This window comes from Macrobrachium rosenbergii, chromosome 16 (assembly GCF_040412425.1).
Source record: "Macrobrachium rosenbergii isolate ZJJX-2024 chromosome 16, ASM4041242v1, whole genome shotgun sequence".
NCBI lineage: Eukaryota > Metazoa > Arthropoda > Malacostraca > Decapoda > Palaemonidae > Macrobrachium > Macrobrachium rosenbergii.
This window is the reverse complement of record NC_089756.1, coordinates 52,057,183-52,077,905: the sequence shown is the minus strand read 5'-3', so window position 1 is coordinate 52,077,905 and position 20,723 is coordinate 52,057,183. Positions and strand designations below refer to the sequence as shown.

Genomic DNA, 20,723 nt, shown 5'->3' with positions numbered 1-20,723 from the left:
GTGATAGATAGGTCATTAAACAGAGTACAGTAAGACTTGGCTTAATGTCAGAGATAGCTCTGTGCTGGAAACTTCAGCACAACCCCAAATAACCACTACCTGAGATCAACCCTTCTTACAGAATCCTAAGTACTTTAGATAAATGAGCAACAGAATAATTTTCTTTATACGATAAATCTTTCTTATTGTTTATTTACATCTGAAATGCAAAAAAATACTTTTAGAAAACCAGCATAAACAATATTGTACATGAATTTAAAACTTGGAAGTGATTCCATTATTGTATGTTCACTTGTACTGTAACTATCAAGAATGAAGTCAATGGAATTCATATTATTATCTCAGAGTAAAACGAAAACAATAATTACCTTATATGGAACTAATGAATAACCGCATTAGTAAGCTATGAGAGCTATGATAGAAGAGCCTTAGAATATTAATTTTTATAGAATTTTAGGTGGGTAGAACGTAACTAAAGACTCAGTTTTGGAATAATGGATGATAAGAGTAGAATACATGAAGTAGAAAAAGGATGAATGTTGATCCGGTAACTTGAACTTGCAGGAGAGTATCTTCTGTGGCATAAAATGTTTTAAACCGAATATACTGTACTTACAGATTACTGTACTACAAAAGTCATCCATAAAATACTGTACATGAATTTTTTACAGAATTCAGTATCTCTCTTATCAACATTTGGTTGCAAGGAAATTTGGCTGATAATGACTTTTCAATAAGACAAGAATAGTATTACTGTACTATGAACATTTGAAAAATTTCAAGTATTTTTGCTTTAATCAAATAAAATTGTCCAATTAGAAAGACATGTTACAAAATATAGTCATAATATTATAAAGTGTGATTTGCCCTTTTTTTATTTCACTGTTAATTGTGTAATTGCTTTAATGCACATTACCCACTAACTGCACAGACTAAAATAATGAGTTATAAAAGACAAATAAGAATATTTTATTTAAACAAAATAACTGCTTCTACTTTATCAAATTAACTACATATCATTCATATCGGAATTAAAGCATTTCAAGATACGTGTATTATGCGTACTCATGAAAGTATTTACAAAAATAACTTTTCTCTCATTGGAAAAACTCATAAAGAATTTGCAAAGTAATTGCAAACCCCATTTCAATTTTCAACTGTCCAGTTCTAATGGCAGTGAGATTCATCAGCCCTACAGCCCCTTTTATTTTTTTAGCCATAACAATTAATATATAATATTGATTAACTGCAAAAGTTAAATACCATAATTAAAAGCAAAACTGTCAAGACAGAGTATGACCCAACTGCAACAAGTATCTGTGTGTAACCAAGGGCTGTCAAGAGATGAAGTACTGCAATGTTTTCTTCCAATTTAAGAGGCACCGTCTTTCAGTGGGATGTAAGAAATACTGTATGCTTGAAAATCTATCATATACATATGATAAATACCAAAACAAAAGTGGACGCTAAGTGTGAACTGAATGTTTGCTGAAAACCAGAAAAGAAAGGACGGATTCTTGCCATCCAAATGAGCTAAACAAAATTGTTTTACCATGCACAAGTGATTGTGCACTGCAACAAATACAAAATGATATTACTATATCACACTTCTCCACTTAGAATCTTTTAAGATTAATTTGTGTACTGAAAGCAAGGGGCCAATACATTATTTGTAAAAACCTGCTTGATTATGAATTAAGTTGCTAGCCTGGAATTTTCCAAAAGTTTGAAACTTTGTCATTTGAGACAATACAAAGATAAGAGTACAGGTAAAGTGATGTGTATAATACAAATATTTTTAAAAATGGAATTGAATAGGGAACTGAAAGGTATCTTAAACAAAAGTTATCGTCATCTAGGTCATTAAATGCAACTGACTAGAGTACCTAATGCAAACAAAATTACCAAAATCTGTCAGGGTACTTGATGAGCATTTTAAAGTTACTCCACCCAGCCTACACTTGGACTGCATCTGTCGGATGTCTTCAATTCAAGCATGTAGAAATTGTCGTGCACTGTACACTATTACTGTACCAAATCTACATGAACAGTAAGCATTATGCTGAATTAGACATAATAAGTATTCAACAGGTGAGTTTTGCCAAGCGCAGTTAATGAGATTCATTTGCACATTGGTGCACTTCTGTCAAAAACCAGATACTACATGGCTAGAATCGTTATCAATTAAGTATAAGAAATTGTAGTATAAACATGAAATTGATTTTCCATGACAGTACTGTACTGTACCTCAAAATGTTTATCTATACTGTACAGGGAGGAAGAATAAGTAACTTTTGAAAAATACTGTGTGAGAAATGAAGCATGAAATAAAAACGAATTATCCTGATTGAAAAGGATTTTTATCATTACATAAATTTTGATTTTTTTAATAACAACATCTCTGGTATTACTGTATTACGATAATTCTTTGTAATTACAGATAAGCCCTGATTCTAAAATCCTCAGTGTATTACTGTACTCTGTTGTAATTAACCCCATAACTCATTTTTCGACAGTAAAGATCAAAGCAAAATTATTTTACAAGTTCCTACATTTAAAAATAAATATATATACTTATCTGAAATTTAAAATATTCTCTCACTCTATTATATGCACATAATATTCTGGATAGCTAGTTATTGTATATAAAAAATAATGGGAGGATAAATATCTAATGTTTACAGACTCGAATTATAAATATGACCTATTAGTGTATGACAGTAACCAAAGGTATTTTCAACTGACTGACGCTTTCAAAACCTGATTAATGCATTTAAGAGCTGCGACAACTTGCGCGTCAGCACCAATATTAGAACTGCACTATAGTGCTGTGGAGCAGTAAAAATTTACAAACACTTTTCAACTTTGAACTCCAGGATAACACCCCATCAATTTCTCTTTGGAAATCTAGTCACTGAGATGGCAACACAGAATAAAAAAGAACTTCCATATATCCAGGAATGAATTTCTGCGTTACAGCTCTTTCAGCTCCATCTTTTACAATCTTAAAGACACTAATTATTAGATATTTATCCCGAATATCTCATGAAAAGCTTGTGTAAAACACTCTAGAAAGTAACATGCTGCCCTGAAGGCAACCATTAAAAGTAATTGAAAAAATTACTGTTGTGAGTCAAAAGAACAAAATGAAAATGCACGGAACAACTAGACATTCTTAGAATTTACAGTGTTTCACAGCTATTATAGTTGCTGCACTTCAGGTATGCTATGCTAGTTAATGTTTTCTTGATACAAAACTGAAAGAACTATCTTATAAAGAACTACTTAATATGTTAACAGCTAATGGTTACATAAACTATTACGAGGCCCAAAGAAGCAAATACTGTACTACAAGTGTGTACCACAACAATAACATAAAAGTATAGAATAAAAAAAATTTACTACAGCTAATTTGCAAATAACTAATTTTGGGTTTTACATGTTTTGTGTTTTAAAAATTAATACCAAAACCTTGAGAGATGGCTTACATTTTACACTGATGGCACATTATAATTTATAACTTGCAAAATATTTACAAAACCCCATAACTTCTGTATTCAAGATTGTCAGCTACTGTAATTTGTTAACCATCACATAATAATGTGAGATTTTTGAAGCAGTATTCAATGGAAATTGTAGATCAATATTCCCTAGAGAAGGGTAACATTCAGATTTCTCTCCTTTAGCAAATACATGACACATCTCTAAACTACAAATATGTCTTCTTTGTTTGCTCCATGACGTAGAGATTCTAAACCCATGAGCATCTGAACGTTACCTTGCACAGTCAGGTGACCAGAAAGGTAGGCTTGTAGAGGAGCTAGAGTGCCATCAAAAATGGCCATGAGGTCATTCTTTGCAATGGTTACTGCCACATCAGGGGTTACCTTAGGGAGATCTCCTTCTACTACCTGGCGCACTCCTGTTGAGTAATTTTACAAAGGTTATGCATAACATGACCCAGTCATTCAAATATGAAATATACTTTTAGATGAACTAGAAAATAGAAATACAACATCCATCCTGAGCGTTACAGAAGCAGTGCTTGCAATCTGGGTCATTTATGTATGACAGCATAAGTAGTTCATTATAGTACAAAAGATATTTGCAGTAAAGTTCTTAAATCTTTTTTATGAAAAAAAAAGAAACAAAATACTACATTCTGATTTGTGTAAAACTTCGCCAAAGCAAGATTAACGCATAAATGTTCTTCTCACAACTGAGTATATCTCTTATCCAATTTTCTCCTGCAATTAACCAGCTGGTTAAATTGGCACTAGTATGCAGAAACAGGAGCTTATAGATTAACAGGTCCCATAAGTTTCCCTTTCTTGATGAACCTTCTGATTAATACAACTGTCTCCATCCTGATGAGATTTACCAGAGGAACTTAATCATTAACATCCAAGCTCCTTGCCACATTGGAAACCAAATACAGTAAGTATACTGTTGTACCCTAATTAAGTGTGATCTTCCTTAATTGATATGATACAGCAATATTTTGTCTGTCTTGGTTATAAAGTAGAAAACTGACTAAAGCAGGATCAGTGGGTAACTTCTGCTGGGATTGGAATTTGGTACCCAACGTCTGAGCTACTCATGTGAGCATCTAATCCCCAAGAATTTCTAACGATGACCCATTGGCAAATCCTGGGATGAAGGCTAATGCTACAGTTACCTCCTTCCTTTCCTTTGCAGTACAGGTCGACCATCACTAATCCGGCACTAATTTCGGCTAGCACAATTTCAAATTTCTCGGGTGACGGCAGGTTGGTGCGGGTCACCGCACCAACCTGCTGCTACTGTTTGTTGGTGCTACTGGTGTGCGTACGTACAGTACGTAGCCTATGCACACGATTGCATTTATCTTTTCTATTGTAAAAAATGAGAAAATGTATTAAAAACATAAATGGGAATAGCATGATATATAAATAAGAATATCATAAGCATAACAGCACGAAAACAAAACAAGATGTACCAACTTCTCCGACGCCAGCGAATGAGTTTGTGCATTTGTACACGATTACGTCTTGGGTTATAAAAATAAAAAATGAGAAAATACAGTAAAAATATAAATGTGAATAGCATAAAATATAAATAAAAAATCATAAGAATGACAACACAAATCAAACCAAGCTGTATGAAGTTTCCCACTGCCAGCAAATGAGTTTGTGCATTCAAACGTACCCTACACACATGATTGTGTTTACCTTTTGCGTTGTAAAAATAAAAAAATAAAAAAATCAGGAAACACAGTAAAAATATAAATGGGAATAGCACAAAATATAAATAAAAGAAATCATAAGCGTAACAAAACGAACCAAAACAAGCTGTAGCAAGTTCTCCAACACCAGTGAATGAGCTTGTGTATTCGTATGTGCCCTACACACACAATTGTGTTTATCTTTTGGTTGTTAAAAATAAAAAAAATGAGAAAATACAGTAAAAATATAAATGAAAATGGCATAAATTATGAATAAAAATCATAAGTGTAACAACACAAACCAGAACAGGCTGTAGCAAGTTCTCTGACACCAGTGGATGAGTTTGTACGTCCATACGTACCATACGCACACGAGTGCATTTATCTTTTGGGCTCTAAAAATAAAAAAAATGGGAAAATACAGTAAAAATATGAATGAGGATAGAGTAAAATATATAAAAGAAATTCCAAGATGAAGAAAATGAGAATTCTGACAGCCCTTCACCTTAAGACATATAAATGTGCTTAGTTGCATATTCCAACTCTTCACTTTGGAAGTGGCAGCAATGAACTTTCGCGTAAATCAATAGAATTAACTGTACCATTTATTTTGCCTGTGCTTCATTAAAATTTCACTTTATTTTCACTGAATGTTTCCTTTATCCTTGTTAACCATTTTGTACTGATGTACGGGGTATTTTAAAGGTAGAACGAGGTGGATAACTGTTGTGTTACGTGTATTCTAACCTAACCATTCTGTAATCTGGCAAAATTAGTAATCCAGAGCCTTGCAGGTCCCAACGACGCCAGATTAGTGATGGTCAACCTGTAATGTGTATCTTGAACAATTCTCATTTCTTGCATGTACTGCATGAGATCCCTGAACTCTCAAAGCACATCAGCTGAAATTGTTCCATCCTATCTTATCTGTTTTCCTATCCTATCCTATCTGTTTTCTAATGAAGGACTATGTAGGCAATGAGCACTTCTGCTTTCTTTTAACTCCAACAGGTCATGCTCTTGGGAAGACCTATGCTGTGATGAAGTGTGTGTGGCTTTGTGATGCAGTACAAATTCCTTCTGTACCAGTGAACCACAACTAGATCCAGATAAATAAAGGTTAGGTTTCGTGATACTTTTGGAAAATTAAAATCATATGGGATTTTATTGTAATAAATGTGTACGCAACCTCATGTAACTACAACTGTACTGTAATACAGTTTAGTGATGAATGTATTAGATATTCTTCATGCTCAGACTGCATACAACTGTCATTTTCATATTCCATTTAAACTATGCCCAGACAAATTGCATGCAGTATGCATCTATACTGTCAAAATGGAGATAGATATGTAAGTATAGCATGTGCTGTGTACATAATATATAGAGCACTGTATATCTTATAGTATATATACTGTGTACATAATAAATACAGCACTGTATATCAGAGCACAGTGTCCCAGAAAAGTATGAGAAAAGATCTAGAATGGACTATGATAATCATAGAAAAGTTGCATCACCTAGCAGCGGGATATTGCAAGATATCCCACTGCCACTTCAACCATTGAATTCAGCATCTTTATTGAGATGCATTTCTAAAAACAGTGAAACATCTCCCGCATTTTCATTTTTGTTTGTATAGCCGCTGTTCGTCCTCAAAAGAGTTACACTTTCATGGTCCTCCCAGGGCTTCATAAAACAGACCAACCAATCTCAAAGAGTTCTCTTATACAGTAGTTCGTCTCAGCCAGAATATGGCTAGTTGGCACAGTGATAGAATATAACTGACTCAGGACAAGAGTCTTGCAACGGCTACTGTCGATGTGGAAGTTACACGATGGTTCTGATTTCGGAAATGCTATATTATTTCATTTGTTGCATGTCCTTTATTCTTGAAAAGTGTATTGTAAGTTACACCTTTAGTTATCTAATTTTGGAACTAAGAGATTCACTTGCAGCAATGTAATTGTAAATTTGAAATTTCTGAAAAGAATGCTTTTGGCCATGCCACAGCATCCCCTTTTTCACTCATCATCTAGCACACTTACAAGTTAGATGTGTCTTTTGTGTCTTTCCTGGGCAACTGGCCATTCTCCAGATCGTTCTAGTGTAAAATCATTAGGTAATTGTACAGTTGTTTAATCCAACTTGATCGACGCCAATCTTTACTTTGCGTTGATGTGTATCACGTCTAATAGTAACACTACAATCGTAGGCTCGATCAAGTTGCGATTTTAGTGATCTGTAACAGAAATGAGGTAACTTTTTGAACCTTGATTACCGATTTCCACGTGTTCCAGAAAATCTTTCTTTGTTCATTGTCAGTATGTTTGGTTATGAACCCAGCTAAATCTTGCATTAATGTAACGTTGTTGTAAATTTGCTGTTAGTTTGTAGAAATGTAAGTTCAGTAGCTTGGGTTTGTAATAACATAAGTTCAATAACGTACGGTTAGTTTGTAGTAACTTAAGTTCAATAACTTGCGGTTAGTTTGTAGTTACATAAGTTCAATAGTTTCTATGTTAGAGTATATTTTTTGTAATAAAACTTTTAAAAATGAACTTGTGTTTATGTAGCCATCACCTGTAGTGCTGGTTCGGAGTCGGAGTCTCTTTTAGACTGTATTAGGCCGGAACAGTGGGCAAGAGCCAGTAAACTGAGTTATTGTCAAGAAATTCTCGACATTTGGTCCTTCGACGGTGGATACACAGACAACGATCCAGACACACGTGGTAGGCTATACCATTCTGGGTAGCATTAGAGTAATGTGTAATTTTGGACACGTAACATGCGAGTGATTTCGTTGTCTTAGGACAACGATGTGGCAGTGGTTGAGCCCAAACCTGTTGAATGCTGGTGATGGGCAGTGCCAGATTGTGAGACCACGTAATCGTTTTAACGTAACCAGAGATTTGCAATGCCCGAGTGCGTAACTAGTTCAAAATGGCAGCTAAGGTAACAGCCCTTATAACTCTTCTCGACATTACGTAAAGAGTCCAACTGAGAACTGCTATGGACTCAACCTGTACAGACCTATCGGGATCTCATTAAGAAGACTGATCGAGATCATGACAAATTTGCCGATATTTTTAGGTCTGGTGTCAAGTTAGAGGACGTCTCTAATGAAGACGCATGCATTGCACTCAGAGGCTGGAGCTGCTAAAGGCACCCTTCAGGCAAGAGTCTCACAGCTTTCCCAGACTTATAAACATAAACCGTATCAAGGGAAATTAAGGGAGATCAAATTACCTGTCTTTAAAGGGGATATTAGCGAATACACAACATTCAAACAGCTTTTCGATGTCTATGTGCACAACTGTTCAGAGCCAAATCTGATCACCAAGTTCACACACCTACTTAGCGTGCTAGAAGAAGAGCCACTAAGATTGACGAAATTGTTGAGCATCACCGCGGAGAACCATGATGTAGCAATGATCCGTTTTTAGACAAGTTATATGTTAACTCACAACAGATGTTAGCTCTGTTATTCAGTTACCTCAGGGATTTGCCTGTCCCTGCCTTTGAGCACAAAAGCCTCAGAAATTTCCAAATCAAACTTGCTATTGTGTTGGAGCAAATTAAAAACTTAGTCCCAAGTTAGGTGGAGAAGGGATAATACTTAACTTAGTGAAGAAGAAATTTGTTGCAGGGGGAGTCTATCCACAAGTTGTCAACTTTTTGCGTAAGTCAGATTATTCAGTAACCGAGTTGTATGACGGTCTAGACTTTAACATTCGTACTTTGAGTGACATTGTAATTATGACAGCATCGTCAAACTCCTCAAAGTCTAGGACTGAACAGCCATCAGCTGTTGCGTGTGTCAAATCTTGCCCTTTTTGCAACAAAGGGCATTTCGCAAATGACTGTCGCAAATTTGTCAGTGCAAGCGACCGTAAGAGGATCTTAATGCAAAACCAACATTGTTTTAATTGCCTTAAGAAAGGACAATGTAGTCATGAGTGCCGTAGTAACCAAAATTACAAAAGTTGTGGACATCACCATCCCCTCATTTGTTCTAATAACGTAAAGTCTAATCAAAACCTTAACGTAGCTTCAACTAGTAACACCGTTCCTAGATCCAACATTGTGTCTAAAGCCACTACTCTGACTCAGAACCAGCAAAATGAGAGACCAAAAAGAAAGCTTAATGTAAACAATCAATGTAACAAATCAGACAAAGAGCCGTCTGTTAATGCTAGACTACTGAATTCACCTAGTAGAGTGGACTTGCCACCTACTTTGTTGCCAACTGCTTCAGCTACCATTCATAGTAGGCTAATAATAATGAGGAATGTGTGACCCAAGTATTTTTTGACACCAGAAGCCAAATGAGCTTTATTAGTAGCCGTTTGGCTACTGAACTGAACCTTCCCATCAACAAAAAGGTTTAACTGAATATTGCACCCTTTGCAACTGACCTTATTAATGGAGAATTTAATTTAGTAGCATGCCGGTTGAGAATACCCCAATGAGTCCTAGGGTTGTGGTTGTAAGTCATGATAAGGTAAACATGCCCATTCACAACGTTGGGCTGATGAATGTAAGAGAGCACTTGCAACAGAAGGGTTACACACTTGCAGATCAGGAGTTTGAAAGTGCCACACTTGAAAATGTAAAGATTTTAATTGGAGGTGATTATTTTAATAATTTTGTGTATGGCTTAGAGAAATGTGATGGCATCAGCTTATTTGTAACACCTAATGGAGTATCCCCTTATGGGAGACTCCTAGAATGGGCTAGACAGGGCGTTGACTTGTCTGTCGTAAGAACATTACATGTGTAGAATTCAAGAGACTGAGTGTGACGTTGATGAGTGGTGGGGATTAGATACACTGGGCATTCAACCCAATGAGCAATATACTGTTGCACACCATGCCGCAATGCAATGTGTTGTGAGCAGCGTTAAGCAAACCTCGTGAGGTTACCAGGTCTGTCTGCCATTCCATGATTGCAAGAGGCCGACTACCAATTATAAGCTTGTGATTGCTCACTTGAAATCGTTAGAAGCTCGTTTCTGTTGTGATCCCTCGTACCATCAGCAATATTCCAGTTGTGATCCAAAGGTACATAAATACCGGGTTCATTCGAAAAGTAACAAGCCCAGTAATCGAGGGCTATTTTATGCCTCACTTTGGGGTAGTTAAGGCAAGCATGACCACACCACTCTGAGTAGTGTTTAATGCTTCTTCAAAGCAAAGTGGCTGGCGGTCACTTGATAAGTGCCTGTATGCCGGCCCTAACTTAGTAGAAGTGTTATTTGATTTGTTGTTAAGATTCAGGTCCAAGCCTTAGGCTGTAACAGCCAGTATTTCTAAGGCATTTCACTGCATTATCTTAGACCCCAAAGATGCCAAATATCTTAATTTTCTGTGGCCAGAAAATTAATCTAACATTACCAGCTTTGAGTTCCAAGTAATTGTATTTGGTGTAACTTCGAGCCCCCACCTCTTACAGCAAGTCTTACAAACTCATCTGCAAAAGGAGGATAGAGATGAGCTCTTAAAGCACTTTTATGTTGACAATTCCTTTAAAACCTATGATTCTGTAGATAGCATGAGTGAAGATTCAGACCAAGTCAAAGCAATTTTGGAATGCCTCACATGCTGCTCAGGGGGTGGGCTAGTAACGATGTACAATTTGATTCTGAAGTTCATGCTGAAGAGCCAGTAGAAATTCCAATTCTTGGGATGATTTAGAACTGCGAATCCGACACTTGTCACTCAAACTGTTAAGAGGAAGAGAGTGATAAACGATAAATGGGTACCCTTCAAACGAAAGATCCTATCCTTAGTTGTGTCCAGCTTTGACCCTTTAGGTTTTATATCTCCAATTTTTGTCAAAAGTAAAACTTTTTTGCAAGTTCTGTGGAACGAGAAAGTGGGTTGGGATGATGTGCTAACCCCTGAGAGAGCAGCAGAAGCGGGAGAAATATGCGCTGATTTTCTAGAGATAGATAAATTAGAATTCAAAAGGGTTGTAGTTTCAGAGAATTCAGAATTACATGTTTTTTGTGATGTTTCTATGAAAGCCTATGGCGGAGCAGCTTATGCTAGAAACATCGATGGGGAGACCTATCTCTTAACTGCCAAATTGAGAATTGCCACTTGTAAGAAACATATGCTAAAGATCCCACGATTAGAGCTAAAGGCCTTAATTGTCGGGGCCAGATTAGTCAAGTATCTCAGCCAGTCTTTAAATTTAGTAAAGTAACGATCTGGGGAGATAGTAAAGTAGCTATGGCATGGGTGGGCAGCAAAATTGAAAACAAAAATACATTCATTGCCAATAGGGCATGGGAGATATCTTTTACTCTGCAGGAGTGCAGACTCGATTTACAGTACGTTTCCACAAAGGAGAATCCGGCAGCTGTGCTGTCCAGTGGGGCAGACATCAAGCAATTGCATGAGCAATCCTTGTGGGCAAGAGACCCAGCCATGTTGCATGTCCCAGGTCCCTTAGCAGCAACTGATGACTCCCGAGACGGTGCATCTTCATTGACAGCAATGTCTGCGCTATGAGAGTTGCAGAAGGAACTTCAGTTACTTCAGCCAGCACCTCCTGCTCTGTTACTTCACTTTTGGGAGAGTATATCCAACTACAGCTCTCTTTACAGTATAATGCAACATGTTTGTAAATTCCTGAAGATTAGAGAAAGGTGGAGAAGCTTCTCATGAAATAGTTAATTTTACCAGACAGGTAAATTTAGTTTTAATTAATAATGTAATATACTTTAGATATTGTTTGAAGAATGCTAGCAGTACAAAGAATGCCTTGATACTAGTAACATTATATCTCGAACATATCCGCAAAATTCATCTACACTGTGGCGTCAATACAGTTATCTCGATTTTCAGACAAGAGTGTTGGACACCAGCAGTAAGAGTGCTAGTTAAAAGAATCGTTAGTAGATGTGTAGCATGTAAGCAGATGCACAGAGCTCCATTGTCGCGGCCTCCTCAACCCCATCTACTGAGCCCTCATGTGACTCTAACAACACCGTTTCACCACGAAGGACTTGATCATGCAGGTCCGATCAACACCCAGGAGGGTCATGCTTACATCCTAATTACATGTCTCATCACTCGTGCTGTCTACCTGGATCTGGTGACGAACCTCAGTGCTGACACCTTCACCCTGTGACTTCATAGATTTGCTGCCTGTCACGGCACCCTCAGTTATCTACTCTGATAATCATGCAACCTTCAAGTCTTCAAGCAACTTGTTAGGCGATCTCTGCGATGAGGACGTGACTCAGTTGTGTTTGAGAGAAAGAGGAACATGATGGTACAGTACTTCCAAACCCCATGTTTGCCTTGGAAAGGCAGAATGTTTGAGACTGATTGTGGTGATGAAGTGTGCCCTGGCAGTCCCACTCGATAAAGTATTGTTCAGAGAGGAACAGGCAAGAACACTAGTTATGTAAGAGCCCGACACTGTCTCTTCCAAACACGTGTGTTCGTGTGTTCGTCAATCGTCATCCATCGGAGTGGACAGGACAAAGCAAGCATCTCATTTTCTTTCTCTACAGGAACGCGATTTCAACCATATAATATTTCCGTCTGTTTCTCCCTAAGCATTGTTGTCTTGATGTATGTACAATCACCACTACTTGCATTGCCATGCAAGCATTCTAATCATGTGCTCATAATGTTCCAACGAATCTTCTGTATCAAACTGTATGTGTGTTTCTGTTTGCAAAGACGCCAAACGTCTCTCCATTTCACATATATTATGCTACTGCGTTGTATCCATTAATCCATCTCGAATCTCATGCAACTGGCCATGTAGAATTTCCTGGCTTTTCCATTGATATATATTTCATCACTGAATGTTAATTATGTCTCTTGATATCGCCATCTGTTTGTCTACTGGCAAACACAGATGCCCGAGCCTGTACCTCTGTTTTTACCTGTCTGTGTGCAGACGCTACCTTACCGCTCGCACACGTCAATAACATCTTCGAAGATTCTGTACATTTATCTCAGTAAGGAACCACCAATAAACCAGTAAACACCCAGCCAGTATGTCACTCAATTCCCAGTCCTTACAGTTAAAGCAGTGGAGTGTGTCGTCAACATCCGCCCTCTTACTTATTGTGGTGATACCCAAGATGAGGTCCTCAGTCCATCACATCTCCTACAAGGTAGATCATCCATTTGCTGCCTGCCACAGCCCCAAATGAAAATATGCCGGATACTTTCACAACTAAGAAGATTCGAGCTGAAGACTTCAAGTTAGTTGACACTCTACATGCCTCTCAATTACATTGGAGCACCGAATATCTACAGGCTCTACACCAACGTCATGATTTCGGCCCTAGTGCGCCAACTCCACTCAGATGCGATGACGTCGTTTTAGTGAAGAAAGTCGACTGCTGTCATAAGTTCTGGCCTCTTGGAAGAATTATACAACTCTACCCTGAGGAGAAAGATGTCATCCATTCTGCGAAAGTTTTGTGTGAAGGTGAAGAATGTCTCATGCCAATGGAACACATTATCATGTTAGAAGTGACGATTGACATGACGATTGAAACTGTGATGTCGTATCAAGTGAAATGAACAATGAGGATGAGCTGGTAAGTGTTGAATGTGATGTCCATCGTACTGAGCACGATAGTGAACATGTAGCAGTGAATGTGGACAATCACGAACTAATTGAGAGTGAATCAGAGACAGTGGGTGAAGAATGTAGTGAAAGACAGAATGCAACGAATGTACCCAGAACTCAGGGTAGACCCAAAAGAAAAGCAGCTCTAGTCCAAAGAGAGAAAATGGGACATTGGCTCTAAGATGGAACTGTGAGAAGTTCCAGGGACCCTTATAGTTATGATAATCTGACAGTTGGCATGCTACCAAGAGAAAGGAGCACCATTGTGCGATTTGTTTGCATTTTTTCGCTGCAAACTCCCGCCAATTCTACGAGGTTTCACAGAATGGCAGGAACTTACTGGTCAAGGCACATCATAGACACAACTGTTATTGCATATTTTGTTGAAAAGCATGTACCGCTGCAGTATGCAAGGTCATGTTTCGTTTTGTTTGTTTGAGTGGTTTGTTGTGAGTTTGGAGTCCTTAAGCCCAAGTGTGTAGAAATAAATTATCCCAATTAGCAACTGCCTGGACAGGGAAGTGAGACTCTCATGCCATTATCTCATCCTTGTCAGTCCAGAGATCCCAATAGGAACAGACGTGTGTTTTTGGGCTCCCAAAGGTTGTGTAAAATCTAAAACTGTGAGTGCTCCTACATAGTTGTAGCTTGTAATGAGAGTGATTGAGATGGTTTTATTTTTGTAAATAAATTGAGAAAACCTGGTATGTGACTCGTTTATCCTTGTATGGGGGCTAAGTCACTTCCGTAGTACGTGGGTTGATCATGCAGTCTATCGGCACAACGAAAATCAGTGACTGTAAAGTCCCTGCTCAACGGGTTCTCTGTAATGAACATCCTGTTTTCCTAGGGTTGGATGGACACAATTTTATTATCATTATTATGAATTGTATATTTATTACCTGTTCATTTGGCCTTGTACCACGTATATGTGAAGAAGTATTTTTATGTCTAGCCAGTCATTGTTAATCATTATGTTTTCTATATGTACCTGTCCTGTTTTGTGTGGAGAAATAGTTTGACCACAGGTTACCTGTAAATTTTTGTACCCGCGATCTCTGCATTATACGCAAACGTCCACACGCCGCTTTATAAGCGGGTCGCTTCATCAATAAACCAGCAGTACTTGTCTTCCTACTCATTATTTTGCACCTCTCTCACAGTGGTGACCCCTGGAGTGGTTCCCAGAGCCATTAACGGACCCAAAAGGCGACTTAGTCTCGGCCCAGTGAACCAACCCACACCCCTATCGGACTAACTATGGCACTCTAACAAAGGTCCATGGGCAGATCAGCACTTTCCCAAGCATACACCCTGCCAGTTGAGGACCTTGCAGAATGAGCTCGGTGGACATCCCCAGCCACATACAAATAACTGAAAAGTTCTGGAGGCAGACTCCCTCGCCCAACCCCTCCCGGGCGCTCCTCCACACCGGTGCCTGCTCCCGGGGTGGCATCTACACCCGCACATTCCCCATCAACTGGCTCTCAGAGTCAAGGGGCAATTTAGGTGGCAGGCCTGACCCCACCACAGAGCATCAACGTCATCGACATACACCCCAGGTTAGGACAACCCCACCAGCAGAAGGAGTTAAAGGCCAGAGGCCAGGGCCTTTGCTATGCCACCAGAGGTTCAACCCCCGGCAGGACACAAACTGCCTTGGAATTGTGGCAAGCCCTCCAGCCTTTCTCTCCTCCTAAAAAGCAGGGAGAGATCTTACCACCAGAGGTTGGGAAAGCTGCCCGGAATTGCACCCCCTCCAAAAACAGGCCGCCATGGCAGCAGCATCCGAAACACCCAGGGACCCTGCACCAGTAGGCTACTACATTCACGACATTATCTCCGGCAGGATGATACTGATCAACACCGGGGCCATGCGGTCAGTGTTCCCGCCTTCCAGAGAGGACCGCAAACGTCCCCGGACCCAGCTGCCTCCCTGACGGCCGCCAATGGGTCTCCCATCCTCTCCTACGGCACCAGGCTACTGTCGTTCTTCATCCTTGGCTGGAGATACAGGTGGAACTTCATCGTCGCAGACGTTAGGACCCCACTCCTGGGTGCGGACTTCCTCACCCACTTTGGACTGGCAGTTGAACGTCGGCCGCAAGCGCCTGCTGGACACTGAGTCCAGCCAGTCCCTGCCCTTGTCACCAGGTCCCAGGGGGCCCACAGTCTGTTCCATCACGCCCCACCAGTATGGCTCCCTCCTGAAGGAATTCCCAAGGTTTTCAAACCCAAGCTTCGTCAGGTGCCCGGGGCCTCCGCCAAACATGGGATATATCATCACATCAAGACAAAGGGCCCCCCAACGCATGCAAAGTTCCGGAGGCTTCCCCCACAGCGCCTTCAGGAGGCCAGGAAGGCCTTAGCCAAGATGGAATGGATGGGCATATGCAAGAAGGCTCCCAGCCCATGGGCCTCCCCCTTCACATGGTGCAGAAAGCGGATGGCACCTGGAGACCTTGCAGCGACTACAGACGGCTCAACCTCGCTACAGAACCCAACCACTACCCTCTACCAAACATCCAGGACCTAATGGCCTCCTTCCACGGGGCCAAAATATTCTCAAAATTAGATCTTTTGAAATCATATTTTCAGGTACCAGTAGCTCCAGAAGACATCCCCAAAACCACCATCATCACGCTTTTCGGGTCCTACGTTTTCGCCTTCTCCACCTTCGGTCTGAGGAACGCAGGCACAACCTTCCAGAGGCTGATGGACAGCATCCTAGGGGACCTAGACTTCTGTGTCTGCTACGTCAGTGATATCTAATTTTTTCCAGATCCCACAAGGAACACCTATGACACATCCGGAAGGTCCTACAGTGCCTGCAGGAGAGTGGCCTCGTCGTCAGGTTTGACAAGTGCACCTTCGACGTCGAGAAGGTGGAATTCCTAGGTCACAAGATATCGCCAGGAGGCGTCCGCCCAGTGTCGTCGAAGGTTGAAGGCCGTCGTCAGGTTCCCCACCCCTACCTCCATCAGGGTTGTACAAGAATTCCTCGGAATGGTCAACTACTACAGGAGATTCATCCCGGGGATTGTGCACACCATGGCCCCCTGACGGAGGCCCTCAAGGGTCGTCCGAAGACCTTAGAGTGGGGCCCCGACCAGCAGAAGGCCTTCTTCCTGACGAAGGATGCCCTCACCAAGGCAACAGCTTTGGCCCACCAGGACCCCAGCGCCCCCAGCTGACGACGGACGCCAGCAACGTCGCTTATGGGGCCGTCCTGGAACAAGTCATCAATGGAACCCCTCAGCCCATCGCCTTCTTCAGCAGGAAACTCAGCCCCACCGAGTCCCGCTACAGCACCTTCAACAGGGAACTCTTTGCAGTGTACCAGGCGGTATGTCACTTCAAGTTCCTCCTGGAGGATGCACCTTCACGATTTGGACGGACCTGGTCCACGCCTTCACAAAGCTGGGGGATGCATGGTCCTCCAGGCAGCAGCAGCACCTCGCAGCCATCGCGGAGTTCACCTGCACCATCAAGTACCTCCCTGGAAAGAAGAACCCAGTAGCCGATGCCCTCTTGAGGATCGAAATCAATGCAGTGCAGCTCGGGATCGACTATGAGGACCTCTCCCACGAACAAGGCATTGACCCAGAGACCCCAGCTTACTGCACAACCATCACATCGCTGAAGTGGAAGGACATGCCCCTCAGCCCTGGAGGGTCAACACTGCTGAGCACCGTGAGCACTGGCTGCCCCCCCACTGGTGCCCGCCTCCATCGTCAGCTGGTCTTTGACGTCATCCACGGACTGTCCCACCCCTCTGGAAGGACGATGGTCGGCTGCTGATGGAGAAGTTCATCTGGCACAACATACGGAAGGATGTGACAGCCTGGGCAAGGCAGTGCATACAGTGCCAGGCCAGCAAAGTAGGGCGGCACACCGAGTCTGGAGTGGGCGATTTTCCTCAGCCGAGGAGACATTTCAGGCACATCCATGTCAACGTAGTGGGTCCTCTTCCCCCATCAGGAGGGGCTAGATACCTTCTAACAATTGTCGACCGCTCCACCAGGTGGCCCGAAGCTACACCCATGGAAGAAGCCACCTCCAGTGCGTGTGCAGAGGCCCTCCTCTCCAGCTGGATCAACCGGTTTGGTGTCCCAGATCATATAACTACAGACAGGGGCCCTGCTTTCCTGTCCAAGCTGTGGACCGCCCTGGCATGCCTGCTGGGGACTACTCACCACAGCACCACCGCCTACAACCCTGCAGCCAATGGAATGGTGGAAAGGTTCCACAGGTCCCTGAAGGCGTCCCTCATGGCTCGTTGCACCTCTGAGAGTTGGAAGTACCAGCTGCCCTGGGTCCTCCTCAGGCTAAGGACCACCCCAGAGCCAACAGTGACCCATCCGCAGCAGAAAAAGTCTATAGGAAGACCCTGGTAGTCCCAGGGGAACTCATCACAGAGGACAGGGACGACTTAACAATGCAGAGGCTCCACGACAGGGTTGGGAAGTTCGCCCCCAGCCGGCGGACGTCCCCCTTCATGCCTCCCGGCTTGTCCTCCGCCACCCACATCTTCATCAGGGACGACGCCGTACGGCCACCCTTAACCAGGCCCCGCAGGGGGCTTTCCTCATGCTTAAGAGGAACAGGAAGGGATTCTGGGTAGCCGTCCACGGGAAGGAAGACTGGGTATCGATAGACTGCCTCAAGCCCACATTTCAAGAGGAAGATGTCGGGGCAATTCCCAAAGCCCCCTGCAGGAGATAGCTGCCCCCCAGCCCGCCACACCTGCAGGAAAACGTCGTGGGCGCCCCTGAAAGCTCCAGGACCAGACAGGAGGACACCCCAACACACCCCTCCACAGGGCGACGAAGAAGATGACCACCCCTCCAGCTTGCATCGAGAAAGTGAGGCCCCCTCCGCCGTCCCAGCAGATACCTACTTTGATCAGATGTTACCTATGTCTTTTAGGGGGATTATTGTAAAGTCCCCGCTCAACGGGTTCTCTGTAATGAACATCCCGTTTTCTGCAGTGCCTTCCCTTGCGACCTGTGGTTGGACGGACACAATTTTATTATCATTATTATGAATTGTATATTTATTACCTGTTCATTTGGCCTTGTACCATGTACATGTGACAGAGTATTTTTATGTCTAACCAGTCATTGTTAATCATTATGTTTTCTATATGTACCTGTCCTGTTTTGTGTAGAGAAATAGTTTGACCTCAGGTCACCTGTAAATTTTTGTACCCATGTCTCTGCGTTATACGCAGACGCGTCCTCACGCCTTCATCAATAAACCAAAAATCAAAAGCCATACCATTCATCTCTAGATGCTGACTCTTTTAGAAATCACTCCCTCCCCTATCATTCCATCCATCACAATCAACACCCAACAAATACACAAAACACATACGGACACCAGAATTAGGGCCAGACAAAAATATGGATTTAGATCACCATGAACTATAATATAGCCAGCAGCTACCTGTCCTCCTGCTCATTCTTTTTTCCATCTGTTGGCCTCTCCCACTAGCCAACACTCACTGCTATCGTATTTTATCCTCATCTGATGGGTACCTTAGGGTTCAAAGAGGTTGCAGCCTTGCCTGTTAAATCTTTTCATTTCAAAATTCACCCCCACCAAAATCACTTTCATGTATCATAATAAAGTTTTCATTAACCTACCCATCTCACAGACTCATCATCAACATAGAGTTACGGGCTGCTCTAGAAGCAAGAGCCCGTGCTGGCACAAGGCCAGCTAAATCTAAAACAACAACAACAATCAATAAACTATTACAGGATGCCAGAACTTGCTGGCACAAGGCCAGCTAAATCTGAAACAACATCAATAAACCAGCAGTACTTGTCTTCCTGCTCATTATTTCCCACCTCTTGCACAATATCTGTCGAGGAAATTCACGACAGGTGTGTTGTGTGATTGTGAGACACGGATTATCCTGCTTGACAAAAGCTGCTTCCTCCAATTGCATCTGGGTCATAAGTCAGAACCGAACTTTGTCTCCTTGGACGTCATTCTCAACCTTTCTGCCTTTCCATCAGATCCCTCTGGCTGGGAGGATGTCGACAAAATCTTCTGCAGGGATTTTGCTAGAAACCTCCTATCTAGTCATTTTAGACATCAGTAGAATTAGCGAACGTAGTAATTGCTTTGTTGCATGTCCTTTATTCCTGAAAAGTGTACTGTATGTTACACCTTTAGTTATCTAGAGTTTTGGAACTAAGAAACTTAATTGTAGTAATGTTATTGTAAATTTGAAATTTCTGAAAAGAATGCTCTAAGCCATGCCACAGCCAGGGTTGCCAGGTCTGTCCTTTTATGGACAGTCTGTCGTCTTTGAAACCCGCCTGTCCTTTATTTTGAAGAAAAAAGGACAGTCAAAAACAAGTCCTACATGTTTCACTCTCTTATATCTCTATTCCCAGGTCTTGTCAGTTTCATGTTATCACAAATATTAATAACAACAATAATTATAAAATTCATCAAAAATATAGACACATCATCCCATTCAACTAATGCTACTAGGAATTAACAGTTCAATACGTCAGTCACCACATTTGCTAAACACGTACCACTTTGAACGTTAACAACTTGCAGTCATTGCAATGGTTGCAGATTTGCCCTCGCCTTAGGCGCCTCCAGCCCGCTAGTACCCACCCCTTCCCCACCCTGAAAAACTTTTGGTCCTCAGACGAGAAACTTAATTCTTGATGATTGCTTTATATCCGTGAATTCTGTAAGTGTTATTTTGTGATAATATCATCTTGTGTTGTGGTATGTTTTTGTTGATTATAATTATGAAAATGGTCTGTGTTATGTTACATCTTGATTATTACAGATCGTATTGAAAGTATCAACTGGCCATTAATTCAAGCTTGAAGATATTCCTAATAGCCTTTCGTATTTTAAATATGAGTAAGTGGAGCAA

General features: G+C 41.4%; 1 protein-coding gene across 5 annotated transcripts in view; it reads right to left on the bottom strand.

Annotated features, from left to right (window-relative positions):
• Window positions 1-458: 458 nt before the first annotated feature.
• Window positions 459-20,723, bottom strand: part of LOC136847436 (stomatin-like protein 1) — a 184,341-nt gene continuing 164,076 nt past the window's right edge. For 4 of the 5 annotated variants that reach the window (XM_067119126.1, XM_067119129.1, XM_067119128.1 and 1 more), the window contains one exon: window positions 459-3,922. In XM_067119126.1, the coding sequence (XP_066975227.1) occupies window positions 3,705-3,922 (218 nt within the window). In that variant the 3' untranslated portion in view covers window positions 459-3,704. The remainder of the gene's footprint in view (window positions 3,923-20,723) is intronic. The other variant, XM_067119127.1, reaches the window with a different exon arrangement.